Source organism: Hippocampus comes, unplaced genomic scaffold (assembly GCF_001891065.2).
Source record: "Hippocampus comes isolate QL1 unplaced genomic scaffold, H_comes_QL1_v1.1 scaffold526, whole genome shotgun sequence".
Classification (NCBI taxonomy): domain Eukaryota; kingdom Metazoa; phylum Chordata; class Actinopteri; order Syngnathiformes; family Syngnathidae; genus Hippocampus; species Hippocampus comes.
In genome coordinates, this window is record NW_017806233.1 from 41,065 (window position 1) to 60,493 (window position 19,429).

Consider the following 19,429-nt stretch of genomic DNA (forward strand, 5'->3'; position numbering starts at 1 on the left):
CCTCCATGTCATCAAAAATAAAGAGAGCAAGGCCACGTAAACCACCTCACACCTGTGTCGTGCAGGTGGGCAACTTGATGGCTTGCTTCTTAATTCTACGTTATGGGGGGCATACACGCACACACACACTGTTATTGATATTTAATATGTACACCACACATTTATCTCTCCTTTAGTTTGTCCTACATTTGCACCTCTATCTTCCTCCATGTCATCAAAAATAAAGAAAGCAAGCTGGCTTCCAACATGACAAATTGCCAGACTATTACGAGTGGATGTCTATTTCGACCTAGTTCTCATATCGTGGCATAATGAATTCTGTGAGAGGAACAGTGTCTTCTCAGCGTCCGCTTTTGACCCGAACGTGCAAACTCCTTAACCCGGTGCATCAAAAATAAAAGCGCAGCTCTCGACATAAAAGAATAATATCCGTGTTCGGCTTTTTCGTCACTGTGGGAGGGGCTTTGGTGGCGTGCGCGCTTTTTCTCACCCTGGGGACGGCGCCGACACGGATACTGTTGATGAGGGAGCACTCCAGCACCTGGCCCTCCTGCGGGGAAGACGAGGAAGTGGCGAGGAAAGGTAATGACAATTAATGAGCAAGGAACCAGACATGTGTTTGTCTTAAATATTCATCCGACAGGAGCGATGTGACTGAGGGTCACGTTAACCCGAGCGCAGCTGACACCTCCAGCAAAAAGAGACTCTTATCAAGGCTACATAAAAGCTTCATTTGTGGATTTTACGTAGATGCTCGCCAGAGTTAGTACCTTTCCTTCGCTTTTCCAGGTGATAAAGAAGCCATACTCGTCCACTTTAACCTGACAATTGGGTTCAAAGATGTACGGGTCCTGAACAGAGGCAAAATAGTTCGTTCATCAATCCATCAGTGTTTAGGTTGAGTGTGTATATGTTCTCTCCCAATCGTGTAGATAGATGTTCACCTATTGTGGGTGGGCCTGGAACACAACTGTCAAAAAGTATATAAACAGGTTGCTGACGGGCTCACACATAATAACAAACGTTAACTCTCTAAAGCATCAGTCACTCAGCGGGGTGTGTCGCTTGTGGGAGAAAAGAAAAAAAAAATCCATGCTGTTTAGCATATTTGCTTGAGCGTGTGTGCGCGCGTGGGGGTGGAATTGGCGAACGCTATTTAAAATCAAGACAAGACTATCGCCTGCAGGCTTTCTAGTTTCCGAAATGCCGACTGTTTATTCACTCCAATTCACACGTAAAAATACAGACAAGGGACTTCCGGCTTGTCAGCGAGATGTCAGGTTCACCTTTGCTCTGAACATGAAATTGATGTGCAAGATAAAACAATACTCCAAAAATTGCACAGGCAAAATACCCGTGGAAAACCGCAAATTTTCTTTTTTTTTTTTTTGTACCTCATCAAACCTGTCGAAGGGGGCGCCCTCCTGCATGAACTCGGGCACGTGCTTCTGCCAGTTGAACTCGTACGACTTTGTCATGGCTGCTCACCTGACCTGCGACACAGGGGAGTCACACAAGTCGGACAATTAGTTGAATATATGCAAAATACAGTCGGCGAAGGACACAGAAACATCATTTCACTTCTTTTTTTGGTCAACTGTAGCGGGCCTCAAGGGGTGGGAAAACCGAATATTAGAGAACTAAACGTTGTCTCATAAACTGTGACTCCAGTCTTGATCGCGCTGACAGCTCTCGTTTATCTTCATTCCCCGGCTTTTATCGTTTAAAAAAAAAAAAAAAACTCTCCTTGACACATTGCTTTTCTGCACTGCTTCTACACTCGGAAGACTTTTAACGATCTGTCTGCCTAACCTTGTTAATGCCCCTTTTCCCATTCCAGCCTGACGCAATATCGCAGCTCTCGCTGTGAAATGCGGCGCGATTAACAGCGTGGAACATTTATTGACTCGATTTGAGCGGTGTATATCTTTATTTTTATGACTATTTCAAAATGGAGACACTCTTGCAGGGGGGGGGTCTTTGGCTCCCGCGGTCAACCATGAAAAATCCCTACTCAATACCGAATAGATGGTGTGCAGAGAGGTTTCATGCTAAAAACCAAACATTTTGCTCCTGGGGATGATGATGGGTGAGATAGCAAGTAAAACCATACAAATCCTTTGCTGTTTTTTTTTACTATATCTTTGTTTACAGAAATAGCTGTACTTCTACTCGAATACAGACTGTACGTTTGCCACCTTTGGAGACGGTTACGACAGAAGGAAGAAACATGGGCAAACCCAGGGAGAGAGAGAGAGGTTAGTAAGAAGGGCACACGCGGGGAAAACGAGCACAGACAAGTGACAAGAGGGACAAGAGGCGAGATGCCACAAAAAAAAAGTGGCTGGCGATCAGTCGGGGGTGAGACGGGTGAGGCAAACCGCTGCATGTGACAGAGAGTGGAAAGAGGCCAATGGGGTTTGCTCTTCATGTGGGCGATGAACACTGGCATGCCAAGAGCAGATGAAGCATCTTTTGATGTCAAGATACGACTGTTAACTCATTCCCTGCCTTGGACCTTTTTCTGTTGGCCACCTGGAAGACAACCATTTCACCGACCATTGACGTCTAATATTTTGTCGTTTGTAAACCATGGTAATGACGAACAGAAGTCGTTGCATCGCTTTGGATTTGAGATCAACAACGCCTTAATTCGAATGCGACATGAAAAACAAGCCCATTTCGCACCGGATTGAAAGCCTGTTTACCAACTCGTATTTCCTTCCCGTTTGCTTGTTTTGCATCACGGCTCCACAGCGCGCTTGGCAAGTTCATCGCGCCCGTCAACGGCAAAATAGATCAAAATGGGCCGAGTCCATCTAACCCGGCGCTCGACCATCTGTGGCATCCTACCAGGAGACCGTGAGAACAGATGAACGAGGTGTGTCGGGAGGGGGGGGATGAAAACATAGATGCTCACTTCCTCTGCTGATTAAAGACCAAGACCGGACAGGGAGTCAGTACTGGAACCCAGAAAAACAACTTTATGTCAGTGCACTTGGCCAAAAGCATGGATTAGCATAAAATGATGAAAAATGAAAGTGCTCCGATAGTATATTTTTGGACTTTTTGGGTTATAAGCCTTAACAGTCAGGTTCGAGGACTGGTACAACCATTAGCTCGACAAGGTCCATTATTCAACACCTTAATGGATAGAAATTTGAATTTGTTTCTTTTTTTTTTAATCGCATGTATACTATGTGATCATTTAATCATTCAAAAAAACCCCACAATATATATAACAATATATTTATGAACAGGGGAAAGCCCTCAAAATGGCATTTTATTCCGTAGTAAATCCAGTTGTGTTTTACACAGCGAGAGGAAGTATCCCGCAATTGAACAGATGGTCTTTAACATCTGATTAAATCTGTCGAATAATCCCAAATCAGATTGTAGATGGATCCTAATTTAGTCTAATTGGGTTGCGCCGTCCTGTCGGGGGGGTACTAGGCTAGATCTCCACAGAATGCGTTAGGTAATATTTTCCCTGAGAGATGACGCAAGTCCAAGAACAGCTTTGGGTTGCGGTCGTACCGCGCAGGTGAGAGACTGAGGCGGGAGCGAGTAAGGTCCGAGCACCCCCTGTCCAAAACCCTGACAAGGAGATAATTACAAAAGATAGAGAACACCCAGCGGTCCCACACCTCATAAAACAAAATGAGGCTACATCCGTCAGGCAGTGTAAAGGTTGAGAGAGGACGGGTTCAATTCACGTTAGGTGCTCAGGACGAGTGGCATTAAGACTCTACGGTTTCATTTCTTTCCTTTTTTTTAATTGATTCTCTGCAGCCAAATGGAACTGGAACCGATTGTTGAAAAATGCTGTCTCGAACCAACAGAGGCAAAATAAGAGTACCTTATTTGGCCACGACCAGCAGAAGCGCTGTTAAATTGATCTCGACCAGTTTGCGGTTGAAGGAACAACATGAGATGAACTCCTTTTGCTGGAAGATATTTGCCCTATTTGTAAAAACAAAAAACATGACCAAAAAAAAAAAGGGTTAGGGTTACACATATACATGAGTGACATGTCATGAAATGCTGTCAGATTTCATGTTTGGCTTGACGCATATCACCCATACGGGTCCGACGTTTACACAGGGGGAAAGGTCTTTAATCCAATCAGAGATTTTACAACTGCAATATGGCCCGTGTTCTCTGAGCAAACAGCAAATATGACAGTGGAAGCAAGGCAGCCATCTTTTTTTTTTTTTTTTTCCCCCTGGCTTATGAGTCAGTCAACAGCAGGCTGAAGGCACAGCAAAGCAAACACGGAGTCGCCCCGAACAAGGATGGAGATCCTTTCCCTGGCCCCGTGACATGAGGGTTGGGACCAAAATGATGCTGTCTGTCTGTTCAATAAAGCAATTGACGCCAGCCGGCAGCTGTGTCTTTCCTTGACCGGGGCATTAAAATATGTTCTAACTAGGGGTGGTAAGATATATGAAATTAGCTAACGATGATGACATTATTCTGGGTGGGCAATTGCAGACGTGCTCTTGCGTTGGTAATCGACACACGGCACTTGATATCTTTGTGTGAAATGACTCCAAACTTTGGACATTCAATGTCTTTACATGCTGTTAATACTTTAGAATTACAACTCATGCAATTCTTGTCAGACCCAATCTGCTTTTTTTTCCCCTGCCTTGCATTACTGCCACCATATATTTTTGGGATGTTTCAAACAGGTCAATTTGACCCTCAACATGAGAGGTTAAAAGCTCCCTTTTTTAAACATCACATTTGTTCGAGAGATTTTTAAGTACAAACGCATTAAGATCTTACTGTGTTTGTAAAAACCCCTAATCCGCATTTCAGGTCAACCTAAATCAGACTTTAAAACTGTTTAAAGGAAGATTGCCGTGATCCGAGCGAGGCCTCCCCCTTGTTTCTTTTTGCCTTTTATAGTTCACCGTCACTCACGGGTCCCCGGGTTACGTCATTCATTTGCTGTTCTAAAGAGTACCAATGTGACGAGTTCCAATGTTGCCTCAAATATCAATCATTCTTTGGCTTAGCCATATTCAAATATAGCCGTGGGGGCAAATATCCAGTAGTAATTCCCACTGGAAGATGTCAATTAGTTGGTAAAATACATCCATACAAACGCACAAGACTAGGCATGGCCTAAAGAGCGCTACATATAGACCTTACTATCCGCACGCTGCCAAATTGAGCTATCCAAAGAATTTAACACATGGCTTAATGGACGGAGCGTCTCCCTAATAAATGACGGCCTGAAGCTTTTACTGAATAGAGGATACTAAAGTGAATGTGTGTGTGTGTGTGTGTGTGTCTGCTAAGCTGAGGGCAATAACATCGGTGAAAGAACGCTTTTGAGGAGGTGGCGGGGTGAATGGGTTGAACGGGCGGTTAAATAAGGTCTGTCCTCGGGTTATTTGGGAGCACGTTGAATGTAAGCAAGCGTGGGAGTGGAAGACGAGTTCAATGACATGCATTTCATCAATATATTCGCAACTACTGTTGGATTGATGGATGCTGACCGAGGACAAAAACAGGAACACAAGAGAATGGGGGAAAAAAAAAAAAAATGCTAAATCGAGTCAAAATCCTCACAACGTGGACAGAGTGCATTTGGCTCCAAACTGCATGTCGTTTCAGGCTGCGCTGGCACACGGCGAACACACACACACACACACACACACACACACACACACACACAGATGGCCTAATATTCATACAATAATCTTTCCTGCTGGCGTGTGAGGACACCACAATCTAAATCGACAGGCTTAAATCTAATCTGAGCACGGATGCGTTTGTGCCTGACTTGGAGGTGACAAAAGGTGCCACAGGCGAGGACAACCTGCCAGCGTTGGAATTCTTTGGACAGAATACGTTAGATAACTAGGCTTTGGCCTCCAGAGTGAAAACATCAAATTATACCCAAATTACCGTGTTACATCACGCGCCGTCCACTGCTGTGAGAGACTGTGTGTGTGTGTGTGTGTGTGTCTCTCTCTCCGAAGGTCTCGGTGATAGCAGATTAGGAGGTCAAAGGTTCAGTTTGCCCAACTACACATAACTTGAGGAGGGATCTCCTGAAGCGCATTTGCCCAAACATGGTCAGAAATATTCAAAGTACAAACTAAGGACACCCCTCCCCCAAAACACACACACACACTAACCAAAGTGAACAGTGGTGTCTGAGACGCTTGCGATTTTAATTGAAAATGATTTCAACTTTCCACAATGTCGACTTTCAAGCCCTCATGACTTAACATACATAATTGGGAGCTCTGTCTTGAAAGAAACATTAAAAAATGAGCTTTTTAATGTCTTGCAAAGCAATAGATTGGTCTCTGGGGTGCCAACTCGCCAGTCAAGTGTATAACTAAACAAACAAGTTAAAAAAAAAAAAAAAGATCTGCCGATTTCTGAGAGAGGGTCTGTAAGAGAGCCATGTACCCGTTACTAACTAGTGATGTAAAATGACCTTTTACGTTTAGCATTGCTACTGCTAACCCAAACGGCCATCACCCCCCCACAATGCGATGTGGTTGATAACTGTACGAGAAAAGGCTAAGACGTTGCAGTGACTTTCGAAGTGTCATTGGACCGTATTTATTCTTAACACAGAAATGAAAAACAAGTTTCGCATGACTTCATTCTGGAGCCGGTTGAATTAGGGGAAAAACTATCTGGGTTTGAGTTTGCGAACAAGGTCATGGAATGAAATAAATGTGTAAACTGAGGCTCCACTGTACAAACATTTTCCATTCTATGACCACTTTAATACCAAGAAATGAACTATAAACTACAATGCATTCCACCTGGTCGCAGTAATGTCACATTTGAAATGTGAGCCAATGATGCGACTGCTATCCACAACATGACCCCAACGAGGGGAAACTCGCTATAAACATGCTCGTGAGTTAGAGACAGCAAAGGGGAAGACAGGAGGAGGGGGCGGGGGGAAGATGAGCTGGACAAAAATAAGGGATTTCTCCCATTGCCCAAATAAGTATGAATTGATAGAGAATATGCGCATCCCTGGTAGGCTCGGGGCTGAGGAAAATAGAACATGTCCATATAGAGAGAAGGTGGAGGAGGAGCAGCTCCGAGGTCCAGGGGTCACATGCTTCCCCCGTAATGTGAGTCTTCCGCTGGGCTCAACCTACTGTGAGAGGTCCTGAGGCCAACAAGAAGGAATCATTCCAACTGTCGCCGCCACTTGAGTCACACCTTGAAAGTTGACTCTCATTCATGGCAGCTCACTCTAAAAGGACGCGACTTGGGCAACTGGAAGGTTGCGTGAGCCGCAAGGGACAGACTTGCTATGGACCGAGCAGTACTGAGCCAAACAGAAATTAGCCCGTTTTGCGGAGGCAGTGATCTCTCGCATGAAAGAACCACTGCTCACCTCGCTTCTTTCTATTGCGGGGCTGATGCCGTCTCACGCGTTCATTACCATGATGCTGGTCATATTGGGTTGGCGATGGGGGCTGCTTGTGCTCAAGTGTCTAGACTGTAAAAGCGGAGGTTGTATTTTCATTGGCGGAGGCAACACTTCATCAGCGAACCAAACTACATTTGTCCATTTGTGTGCCGATTTTTTTTTTTTTTTTAGTCTTAATTTTGTTTTGAGGAAGAGAAAAGGGTCCTGGCAAGACAAGAACGTCTCCAATATATTTTTTTTTGTTAACTAAGATTGGATGGTGATCTCAGATGTTTGAGACAAAAAAAAAAAAAAAACCTGGTGGCTGACAAATCAAAACGGCAGCAACGAAAACATGAACTATAGAGAGCATAGATTGACCCCCCCTTCGGGGATATAAATAAAGGAGACCCTTGAGTATGAAAGCGACTATCTCATAGAAATCCTCTTTTGTAACAAGTGTTTCTCAGGCAGACAGCGAGATGAGCTGGAGGAGGAAAACCTGCCTGACAAACAAACACTTCACAGATGTTGCTCATCTCTGACACAACTGGTCGCCATAGCAACCCGGGGGCCAGTCATGGCCTTCAGTTCGCCTGCTTATAGCGGCGACATCATGCAGAAGCGCGCGCGCACACACACACACACACGCACACACACACACACACAAAACTCAGTAACATAAACACAGACAAACATTCCAGCCTGTGATCTGCACCCCAGTGTGTATTTATACTGACAGGGGGGCGACTCACAAGGCCACCGGGCCTGAACGTTCCCTTGGGCCTTGACACAATTTGCTTGACCCATCATTAGACACACATACTTAGTTATGTTTCCATCCCCACCCGTGGAGTAAACACTTCTCGTGTTTGTGCTGCTTAGTGAACGTTGTCTATTTGAATGATTGCCTTTAACGACCCCAAAATGATGCCCAGGACTTGATTCGAACCGTTTCATTGCTACATTTTATTCACGATTGGAGAGAGGGCTGTGGGGGGAGGCCGATTTTTAATTTGTACACAACTTCGCAGACCACAGTTAATATTCTTGCATTTCAAAAGTGACCAAAACGTTTTCTTGATGTACTTACCGAGCAGGGTGGGGCAGCAAAATGAGGGGAGGTATGGGGGAGGGTAAACAGCAAAGGCCAGCACTAGACCACTCTGAAAGCAGAAAAAAATCAAAATAATAAAAGGGGGTCATGGAGACAGCGAGAAGAAAATTAAATCTTTCTTGAGTGTAATCACGCTGCTGACTTCAGTCTCATGGTGTACACTTACAGTAATAATAAGGGCGCCTAGAGGGGGTTTCATGGGCACATGCGCATGCGCGCGCACACACACACCCGAGGTACAATGGTGATTACTGTTTACAAACGATGGTTCCTTCTATGCATTAGTTTACTTTGCGACATTACAAAAAGTACCAATTACTCTAAATGCATTAAAAGAAGAAGACATCTTCAATCGCCTTTGAGTCCATTTGTGAAGAGGAGATAAAGCGCTCAATAATTCCATAGCTTTTCCCAAGCAGACAGGAAGTGCTTGTGGCTGCGCGGTTGCTTGGTACAAAGATAAACGGATAAATGCAGGCAGCACAGGGCACACCACCAGAAGCAAAATGCCATTTCCATTCATTTCAATGGGGAATACTGATTTTTGATTGCATTTTTTTTTTGGGTTAGGTGAGCAGTTAGGAAACGAATGGAACTCATATATCCGCAAATATATAAATAAAGTTGAAAGTACATTTGCAAAACAAAAGCAGCATCAATGACAGCGGAACCTACACGTTGAGTGGCAATCCTGTCGAGAGCTCTCCAGCGAGGCCATCTAGATTGAGATTGCGTTAAGGACGTACTGTACCGTATAGGCGTTGACCGTATTTGGATAGGACACGACGTGTGCAATTACCATTAAAGCAGCAGTCTATGTGAGGATTTACGAGGTGTACACAGAGGCAGAGCCCCGGCGGCGTCACTTCACCATCGACAATGCCGCAAGGGATTAAAACAACCGGTGCACAAAGACTCACGCGCGCACACACGTACTCAGACACAAACGCGCACACACACACACCATATCCCACAGGTATCATGAGATGGGACACGGCGAAGTGTCATTCGCTCCCATGTTACCTGGAATAGGCTCTTCTAAATATAACGCAGCCTCACAGACAACCTGATGTTTTATGCAATCAACACAGAGCGCAGAACTTCACCAAGGCAGATAGATTTCGACCACGAGAGTAGTTTTACTGAAAATTCCTGATGTACCGAGTGATACTACTGTAGGGAGAGCTTTTTTTTTTTAAACATTAAACATGTCCACCCAATAGGGCTCAGTGGTATGGGTGAAAAATGTATCACAAAATAAATATCTTGGATCAGTCAAGATCGATAATTACTGATTTTTTTTTTGTTGTTGTTTGTATCTAATCGAAATAAAAAGAATTGGATTTAAGACAGACTACAACTATCCAGAGAAAAAAATACCATTACAAATATCTGGTAGAAAAATGAATTTTTAAGGAATGTTGTTGTGTACAAATTAACATAAGGTACTACGTTATGTTAACATCCATTAGTGGGCTCATTGCTAGAATAGGACTTGCTTAATTACATTTAGTTTTTTCTCGACGCAACACCTCCTTTTCACTCTATGTACATTTTTGTTGTAATTTTTTTAGACAATCATGCCAGGTAAATGAACAACCAAACCAACAGAAATTGTGGTTCCAACTTGGCTTCTCTGAGCTCTTTGGAGGTCAGAGAAGCCAAGGTGGCAAGGAAGGACGTTTTTACAAGTTACATCAGGGCTCGCAAAATACATTTGGTGGTCTGAATCAAAAAACATGGCCCTGTCCCTGGTGTCTGCTGGAATATCAGTTGCCCCAAACACCCCGTGGGGGGTTATTTCTCAGACATCTTCCTGTTTCATATGGCTCCTCTGGGACATAAAACGACGGCAGCGCTCTCAAAAGCAAATACCCAGGTTTTTGTCATGCAGCTGCATCCCCACAGGGCCGCTGGGAGATTTTTTTTTTTTTTTTTTTTTGGGCCAGATTGGAAATAGCGTCTTTAAGGCGGCGGAATGGAAGGGACAGTTTATTCTGGTGTGAAATCAATTAAACAGAGGAGCGCAGTGACCTCTTGAAAGGAGAATGAAACACTTTGTGCTCGAGGGGTTGAACGGGTAAAGGGTCTTTGGGGTCCAAAGGGGGCCGTTTTCCTGCTGAGATCAGTTAGATTTACAACATGATCTCTTGTTTGAGACAACTGTCACAGCCGTAAAACCTTAGTCAACTGTACACGTTTTAGTAACCTTTCAATGGTCCTAACTGTCATGCAAGAGTAAATAGAGGTAAGTCAGTCTAATAAGAATAAGTCAACGACAATAAAATACTCTTTAAACACTGCCCTCGGTTCAAAACGACGAAGACAAACATAGGACGAAGTTTCGACGCATAGGGTGGCGAGCTAGAGAAGCAGCCAGTCGACGTCTTGGTCAGACAGCGCAAACAAGAATCAAAGGCTCCACGGCATCCGAGACAAGTCATTATTGTGCAAAAAGCTGATCGATACCGGCATAGAAACCCGCAAGGATTGGAGCAAAAAAAGGAAGTAGAAACCAATCCAAACTTCCGTCACTTTGGTAGAGGTTCATCTCAGGACAGGTGGAAAGGCCCAACGTATGAAGAAATAAAGGATGTGCGTGTGATCCAAAAAACACACACGCTCATTTGTGAAGCATGGCGGAGGTTACTGTCATGCCTCGGGCTTGCATGCCTACTTCTGGAATAGGCTCACTTTATCTTTATTGATGATGGAGCTTGTGGGGAAAAAAACTAATAAAAACGTCGCTGTGTCATCGATGACACAATTTTAACAAAAGTTTAAACTAACAGATAGAAAAAAAATGCAAATAGGATAAGACTCCAAATAAAAGATGCACTTCGAGGTCTGGTTCTATGCCAAGGTTTTAGGCAAATCCACGAAGCAGCAGAAGAATCTGCAGCAAAGCCTGATCATAAGTGGAAGAAATGAATAATTATATCCGGCACGCACTTGTAAAAGCTTGTCAGGAGCCAAAGTTTCAATTCCAAGGTTGGTGTGGGGAGTTGAGACTTTTTCTGTTCTTCCACTGAGCGAGTCAGCAAGAGAACACGGATCAAATCATCACTTCCCGCACCTTGAAAAGAATGACAGTGTTTCCTTGTACAAAAATCAAGTCAGCGTCGCACCGAAAGCGTGTTTACTCATTCGTAAGTGATTAAAGGAGAGATGTGGGCCACTGCATTCGGTGTTACTAATAACCAAATGGATAGAAATGTGTTAAAAGGAGGTTAAAATGTTTAAAAAAAATGCCTAGCTGGTCAACGAAAAAAAAATGTTGAATGTGGTGGTTTGGTTCCAGAACTGATTGCTATTTCTATTATTTCCTATGGGAATTTTTGTTCAAACCCAAACAAGTGGTAGTCCTGGAATAGATTTTGTTCCGCTGTATATATCATAAAATAAACAGTGGTTACTTACTCTTTACTTTCATTGTTGTAAAAAAAAAAAGGGGTCATTTCTTTTTCTGTAAAAGAATTTCTCAAAGTAGCGTTCACGAAACGGCAGTCGCTGCGCGGCGATGCGCTTTTGATTGCGAGCACTTTTCCCAAATGATCACCGTTTGTTATGACAGCCTCCTAATAATGGATTTATACGCCGGGCCCTGATGTTTGTTTAAATGACAGCGACGAGAAGTGGCTACTGACGAATATCTGGCGCTGGCTTCGGAAATCCATTGCGCCCCCCCCTCCCCCATTTATAATCCTCAAATACGGTCCTCGGGTTTTTGTTTTACAAGCAATAAAGTTCAAAGGACGTTTGTGAAAACGCAGGCCATAAATTAGGCTCAATCCTTTACGTTGGATGAAAAGCGATGACGGCGGCTTTGGATGATGCAAGTCGATCGACTCAAACGCACCATGCGCCACATAGATGGCTAAATGTTACATAATTACGCCAATTTATCTTGCATTTAGATATTACATTAAAAAACACATTTGAAATATAACATCTCAAAAACTTGCTGGATGTACATTAATAATCTGCTCTTGCTATTTTTTTTTTTTTTTTTTGCTGACTTCTATTAAAGGGCCTTTAGCAGGCCAGATGTGTGTAATAATAGCAATCCAGCAGAGGATGGGACGCCGTCGAGTATTGCAACGTTCTGGAGCGAAGGTCGGCAGTTTAATTGGAAGAGCAAAATTCATTCACGTGTATCCCCACCGTGGACGCAGCCATGGGGGAAGATGGCGGGTGTTCACGTGTGTGTGCATGCATTGAAAAATGACTTTAAAGATCCCTTTTTCCAGGAAACGTATGACTATGACGCGATAACTTGAAGACATGATTTTAGATTATGATATACAGAGGAGGAAAGGCGTAAAACACCTGAATGCTAATCACGCCCCCGCAGGCCGCGGGGCCTTGTGCTACACATGATGTCATCATTAATACAGATTACGTAATACGCAGAGAATCACTTCCCTGCCTCATTACGGCATCCTTCTGGGAAGCTTCAACGCAGCAGCAGCCGCAGCGTCGCATGCACACCCCGCCTTGCACACGATGACGGAAACTCACAAATCTATCAAGTTTCTGTATAGGACACACAGTTCATAATTGGTATCGGACAAAATCTGATGGATGAATGAGATGTTAAAGGCAATGGGCAAAATGGTTCTAAAATGGTGGCTTCAAACCAAAATGGCAGTCTTCCTGCGTGTTTTTGGGCATGGCTTCTCGAGAATGTTTTGTGGGTCTACTCGTGATAGACTTGCCTCCCAAATTTCATGCAGCAAAGTAAGACTGTTGAGGCTGAATTTTGCCGAATCACATTTGAGTTCTGGTTTAGGCCAATCTGTCTGCCAAGGTGCTATGTAGTGCAAAGTGAGCTTGGTTGAGTCAAAGCAAAAACAAAATACAATAAATTATCCAAACAACGGCTCATATCGAGAAAAAACAAACCCACAAGTAGAGTAACTCGTATCTCAAGACACCGCAACATGAGAAATGTCATCAAAATGGTGATTTATTTGGCCTAAGAATAATGACGAAGCAGTTTCAAGAGGTAAGGCCTAATATCCAAGAAGAAAACCCTCCGGTCATTTAAAAAAAAAAAAAAAAAAAAAAAACTCACCAGTTCTGCATCAATTACATTCAGCGGGAAACGCTCATGTCTCGGCCAGCCTGCAGAGACAAAAAAGGACATACGGTAAGAAGGGGAGAGAATTTCATCAATCACGCCATTGGGGCTTATTTGGCTGCTTTACAGTCGGAAGCTCGTCGGGGAGGAGGCCGCCGGTTCCCTCCCGTCGGGGAAAACACAGCACAAATCATAACGCCTACCAGCAGCAGAGTCAGACACGCGCCTTATCAGAGCAAACAGGCAACAATGAAACCTTATCACGGATGCCTACGTGAAGAGAAAGTATGGAAGTGACTCGATGGAACTGGAAGCCGCTCACCTGAAGGACAAGCAAAGGAGGCACAGAAAACAGCAGAAGGGGAGAACAAGTCTCCTCTCATAAACGTGCCCCAATTACCAGTATGGATGGTCGACGTGAATGAATAAACACCACACCTCAAAAGGTAATGGTAATACTAAGACTGATGTTTTGCAATATGGCACCTGTAAAATTGAAAGGGGACACCAGTCTTTGCTACTTTGCTCTCTAGAGAAAGGAACATGACTTCAGCAGTGAAGCTACATCCACGGCGTGACGCCTGATGTCATAACACTGACTTCAGAGCAGACATGGCATCTATAAAACTGACATTACTCCCAAGCCTTTGTTCCAGCCTAAAGAAAAAAAAAGGCTGCCTTTTTGACGCACATGACGATTCACTCATGTGCCAAACGGCTGCAGTCTAGCACCAACCACTGGCAAGGAAGACTTAATGTCGGTGGCTGATATCAGCACACTCCCAGAATCGGAACGGGACATAGTCATTTATTTCTGTCAGCTGTTTTTCGAACAATTTGTTGTTTTGAGGTGACGGAAATAAAATGGCATCGCACACCACCCGCATGGCGCCATCTTAGGGAAGATGGTTTGACATGAAGATAAAAAAAAAAAGTTTCTGGAAAATGCTACACGAAGAGTTGGGAGCTGTTTATAGAGCAAATACACCCAGCGGCTTGCCTGTGGGTTATTACACTGAACAAATATGGAGCACTTAATCTGCCGGGTGCACGTGAACAAACACTTGTCACACCGAGCAACAGACATGTTGCCGTTGACGTTTGCTTCAGGAAATTAATCGCAACAGAGCAGAAAGGAATACAGTTTATTATAATTGAAACTTTGACTAAAACATACAGCTGTCATAACACAGTTTAGGGTTAACATACGTCTTTATAAGATTGACATTTTTTTTGAGAAATTGTGACTTTTTCCCAGTATAACTGTCATTTCATTATTTTAACATTTTCATTTAAAACCCTCCATTTTATTTCATGTTTTACGAGAATATCCCTGTGCTTTACGATGTGAAATTATGAATTATTTTTTCACAATTTAACTCTCATAATGTTACGACTTCATTCTTATAATAACAGTTTTTCCTGACAATATTATAACTTTAAATGACTAATATCTCAACGTTCAGCCTAAAAAATAAAATATTCTCTTAACACGAAGACTTTCTTCTCATATATTACATTTTTTCCCCCCTGGAAATGTTTCTTATAATAATTCAGCATTCCTCCAAAATTAGAGGTGTATTTTCTGGGAATATTGTATGTTTCATTGTTTTTAATAAAAACATATAATATTAATATTTAATAATAATATATAAGCTTTATATATATATATATATATATATATATACAGAAAGGTGTATAAATCATCTTTTAGTTCCTGTACCTCTCCAGTTTCAGGAAAACAACGCCAGGTGGGGGGGGGCAAAAACATCCTGCAGGGTTCCTCGTATGACTTTATCCTGGGAATATTATACTTTTCTCATCTTTTACTTCCTGTACCTCTCCAGTTTCAGGAAAACAACACCAGGTGGGGGTGAGGGGGGGGCAAAAACATCCTGCAGGGTTCCTCGTATTGCCTCCATGATGCTGGAGGAGAGACCTTGAGCAATGACACCTTGCATGCAGCAGTATTATATGGGACACGGACACGGACACACGCACACACAAATGCACAGCACCTCCGGTAAACAACCTGCTAAAAACAAACACTCCAGCAGCCTTTGCACGGCGGGCACCGGCTTTGTCATTGCCCGGCTGCAGTCTGCCTCTGTCCCGCTACACAGCTAGCTGTGCCTACCCCCACCGCCACTACCCTTAACAGACCGCGGAAACATCAATACTCTCCCCTCTTTTGCATTTAAAGCCCCCGCGCGCTTACACGTACACACGCATCGAAACAAATGTGTCACGTTTTTTACCTGCTAACGTTTCAAGCTCCGCGTACGCTAGCAAGTTAGCCATGAGCGAAGAACTGTGTCCAGCTGTGCGTGGAATAAATGTGACGCGAGCTATCCTAATCAAGTTTTTTTTTTTTGTATTCTTTAAAAAACACGAGCGTTGAATTGCAAAAAAAGATCTGCAAAGGATCGTTTTAAACAAGTATGAGTAGCGCTAGCTTCTTAGAAGATTCGCAAGCTTTTAATGTGTCTTTTTTTTTTTAATCCACGAAGAAGAAGGATGCTGAGTACCCAGAGGAGTCCAACAAGCAGTCCGGTGCGGCTCGTTCCCTCCCCAGCTACCTCCTCTTGGTCTCCCCGCGAGTGCTGCTGCTGGTGGTCCCGGTGCTCGTGGAGACGGAGCAGCGGACGTCCGACCCACAAGCTGCTCTTCTTTTTGTTATGCTTGATTGTGTGAGAGAGACAGGGGGAGAGAGAGAGGGAGGGAGGGAGACGGGGGGGGGGGGAAGGGGGGGGGGGGGGGTGAATGAGTGCGCGGAGAGTGAGTCATCCAGCCCAAGCACATCCAGCTCCTCCCTGCCTGTCTAATAGCTGACGAGTGGAGCCGCCGTCCCTTGATCCGGGCAAACACTAAAAGCGCCCCCCCCCCCCCCACACGCACGCACAGTAGGCTGCACATGTCACCAAAGAAATAACCAATTTCTAATGATATGCGTGGGAGCAAATGGTGACAACACTGATCATTGAAGCTTGGAAAATACAGCCCCAATAGTGAATTAGAAAATGTGCTGCATCCAGCACAGGAATGTCTTGATCCCATCGCCAGAAACTCGGTCTTAGTTATGTTCTACTACTTTGCTGTATACAGTCTTGAGTTGTTGCAGGGCACTCTCAACACATTTAAAGCAAGCTTGTCGCCCAGTGTCAGAAAGGTTGATGTATTGACTATGTTCTCGGGATGTTTTGCTGTATCCGGCGCAAGGTAGTTCGAGTCTTTTCGGGGAACAATTAAGTGGCGATAATTTCAAGGCATTCTGGATCGAAATTTGATTTCTGGGTGGTTTGCGGGTGTCTTGAGCTGATGTAGGGTTCAGTGAAATCTCGAAAGAATTCTGAAGCGAAATGAGCCACCAAAATGAGGAATGCCAGAAAACGATGTCCTAGTTATGTTGAAGCGCTGCTTTGCTGCATCGGGCCTAAATCATGATTTGGCAACAGCAATGTTCGAGATTGTAATAATATCATACAGGAGCTGCCGCAACGGCCAAAGAAAAAGTCAGTAAAAATGCAGGCCACGCCCATCACTGTGGCTGTTGAAATGACATGGAAAAAAGGCACGCGCGAAGACATTTTGGAGTTGTTGTGACCTTGAAAATAAAACGCGCGTGGTGTCGAGAAACAACAATTTGTAAGGAATTGTGCTGGAAAAGAAAAATCAATACGTAATGATTGTAACCTTTCCCGGCACTGACGTTTTGCATGCGGACAACAACAATGAGTCACTCCTCCTGCAGCACAAACTATACCATAACAAACACACGCACACACACACTTGAACGCAAATTAAAGTGACAATGTTGCGCGAGCGGCTTGACGGTGGCGCCACTAGTCAGGCAAAAATCTGCCTCTTAATAGAACATCGCAGAATATTGGCGCAGCAAACAAAAGTCAGGACAATGGCTGCAGGTTATTAGGCTGAACCAATAACACATCGCAGTCACGCAACAGGCTTGAGGACACGTCACACATAGAAAGGTACAGTACTCGCTTGTCACATTGTCACTGATGTTCTGTCGAACTGAAAATATATATATTTTTAAAGCTTTTCCTTTCAGTAAATAGTTCATCTTTCAGACTTGTGTGACTCGAAATTATTGGCTGCCAAAGTTTTTCAAGGCTCAAAAAAGTTGTGGTTTTATGAAGAAAAACAAAAAGCTTTTTTTTTTTTTTTTTGGTTTGTTCCCATTATACATTTCACATCACAATTCCCATGCTAATTCTGGTATGTTTTTTTTTTTAATTAATATATATTGCGACATGTAAATGACTGAATATATTACTATATACTAACTAGCCGCAATATTGGGCACAACTGCGCTGTGTATCACAATGCTCAGTACGTGGGGAGAACAAAGCGCATGTATGGACAAGACAAGATGTATCATGTGTGGTGCATATGTATCCACTTGTGTGTGAATGCTTGTCCTACCTTAGTAGCGGCGTGTTGAAGAGCCTCATTAACGTCCACTCCAAGGACACCTCGTTGCCATCCTCCGACTGCGTTTACGTAACATGCTCAATCTTGTTAAAACTGGTCACGCCGCTCGTTAGGGGGCGACCTGAGAAGGGGCGGAGGCTGCATATGTTGAACACAGTTTATTCTTGCGACAGCTTCCCAGATGAACCAAAAAAAAAATGTTAAGTTATGCTAATATCAAGGTTAGGGTCCCAAAATGGGCTTTGAAGGTTTCAAACGAAGCTTTTCAGACAGCAAAAGCAGACTATGATCACGGGATTTATCTGTTCCTGGGTCAAACTGTGGCCATGATAAACATTTCATGAAAAGTACAGTGAGCGTTTCAAATCACATTCTGAAATGTCATGAAATGTAAATGGGCAAGGAATGTCATACTCACCCTTCACGGTCTGCAGCATGTGCCTGGGAGGTGAGTCTCTTCATGTTGGCGGATATAAAACAACTCACTTTTTGGTGAGCTGAAAGCTCTCATCCGCTGCAGCAAACAATCCAGGCAGTGTGTTTGCAGCAGAGCTCGTCAGACAGTCTCGTTCCTCTTGGGAATTCTTTGAGAATTGTGGTTGCCAAGGCAATGGCAGGAAGTTGGTGGTTAAGGGCTTCCCCTTCTCCCCAGGCACACACACGGAACCACCACCCCCACCCCAACCATCATCAGTGCAGCAGACATAATGTACACCGCGTCACAAGTGTCCTTATGCAACTTTTGCATTCGTCACTATGGAGACTTTTATGATTCTACAGCGTTAGCATGACAGCTGGTGATCACGGAGGACCTGTCTGCCGCATTGCTTAACAGGTTCTCTTAAAGGTGAATAAACGGCAAACGCCATCTATCTATCTGTATCTATACATGGACAGTTAAAAAAAAAAAAGCAAACCAAAATTCACCCTTGGAATGTACAATCATAACAGCCACATTTATTTTTAATTACAGACAAAATTCCCTTTGTACGATACTGTTATTTGATCTACATCATATATTAGCCTCTAAAACACACACACACACACACACACACACACACACACACACACACACACACACACACACACACACACACACACACACACACAAAACAATTCCAGAGTGCATACGCGTTCAAATGCAAGAGTGGCGCCTTAAAATCAAAGTAGTCAGTCAAGACTATGCATAAATTAGTAACTTCATGAATAAAAAACACTTTTTTTTTCCTCTCTCTTCTGTGATCAAAATCATATGCTGCTCTTTCTCAAGTGTTACTCTGTCAGTAGTGGTTACCAAAGTATTCAATATTACACAGCTTATAATAGTAACAGCGGGAAAATCTTTGCAAAAAAAAAAAAAAAAAAAAAA

The 19,429-nt window shown here is 43.6% G+C and overlaps 1 protein-coding gene across 4 annotated transcripts in view; it reads right to left on the reverse strand.

Annotated features, from left to right (window-relative positions):
• plcb4b (phospholipase C, beta 4b) overlaps window positions 1-18,173 on the reverse strand; it is a 37,245-nt gene extending 19,072 nt beyond the window's left edge. The window contains exons 1-7 of one of the 4 annotated variants that reach the window (XR_002166432.1): window positions 18,052-18,173; window positions 16,134-16,286; window positions 13,600-13,649; window positions 8,499-8,571; window positions 1,395-1,493; window positions 771-851; window positions 491-550 (exon numbers count right to left, since the gene is read on the reverse strand). Coding sequence is in view for 3 of the 4 variants with exons in the window: in XM_019856485.1 (XP_019712044.1) it covers window positions 491-550; window positions 771-851; window positions 1,395-1,478 (225 nt within the window). In the remaining variant the exon portion in view is untranslated. Of the gene's footprint in view, window positions 1-490; window positions 551-770; window positions 852-1,394; window positions 1,494-8,498; window positions 8,572-13,599; window positions 13,650-16,133; window positions 16,318-18,051 lie in introns of those variants that run through there. The other 3 variants (XM_019856485.1, XM_019856482.1, XM_019856483.1) reach the window with 3 other exon arrangements.
• Between the last annotated feature and the right edge of the window lie 1,256 nt (window positions 18,174-19,429).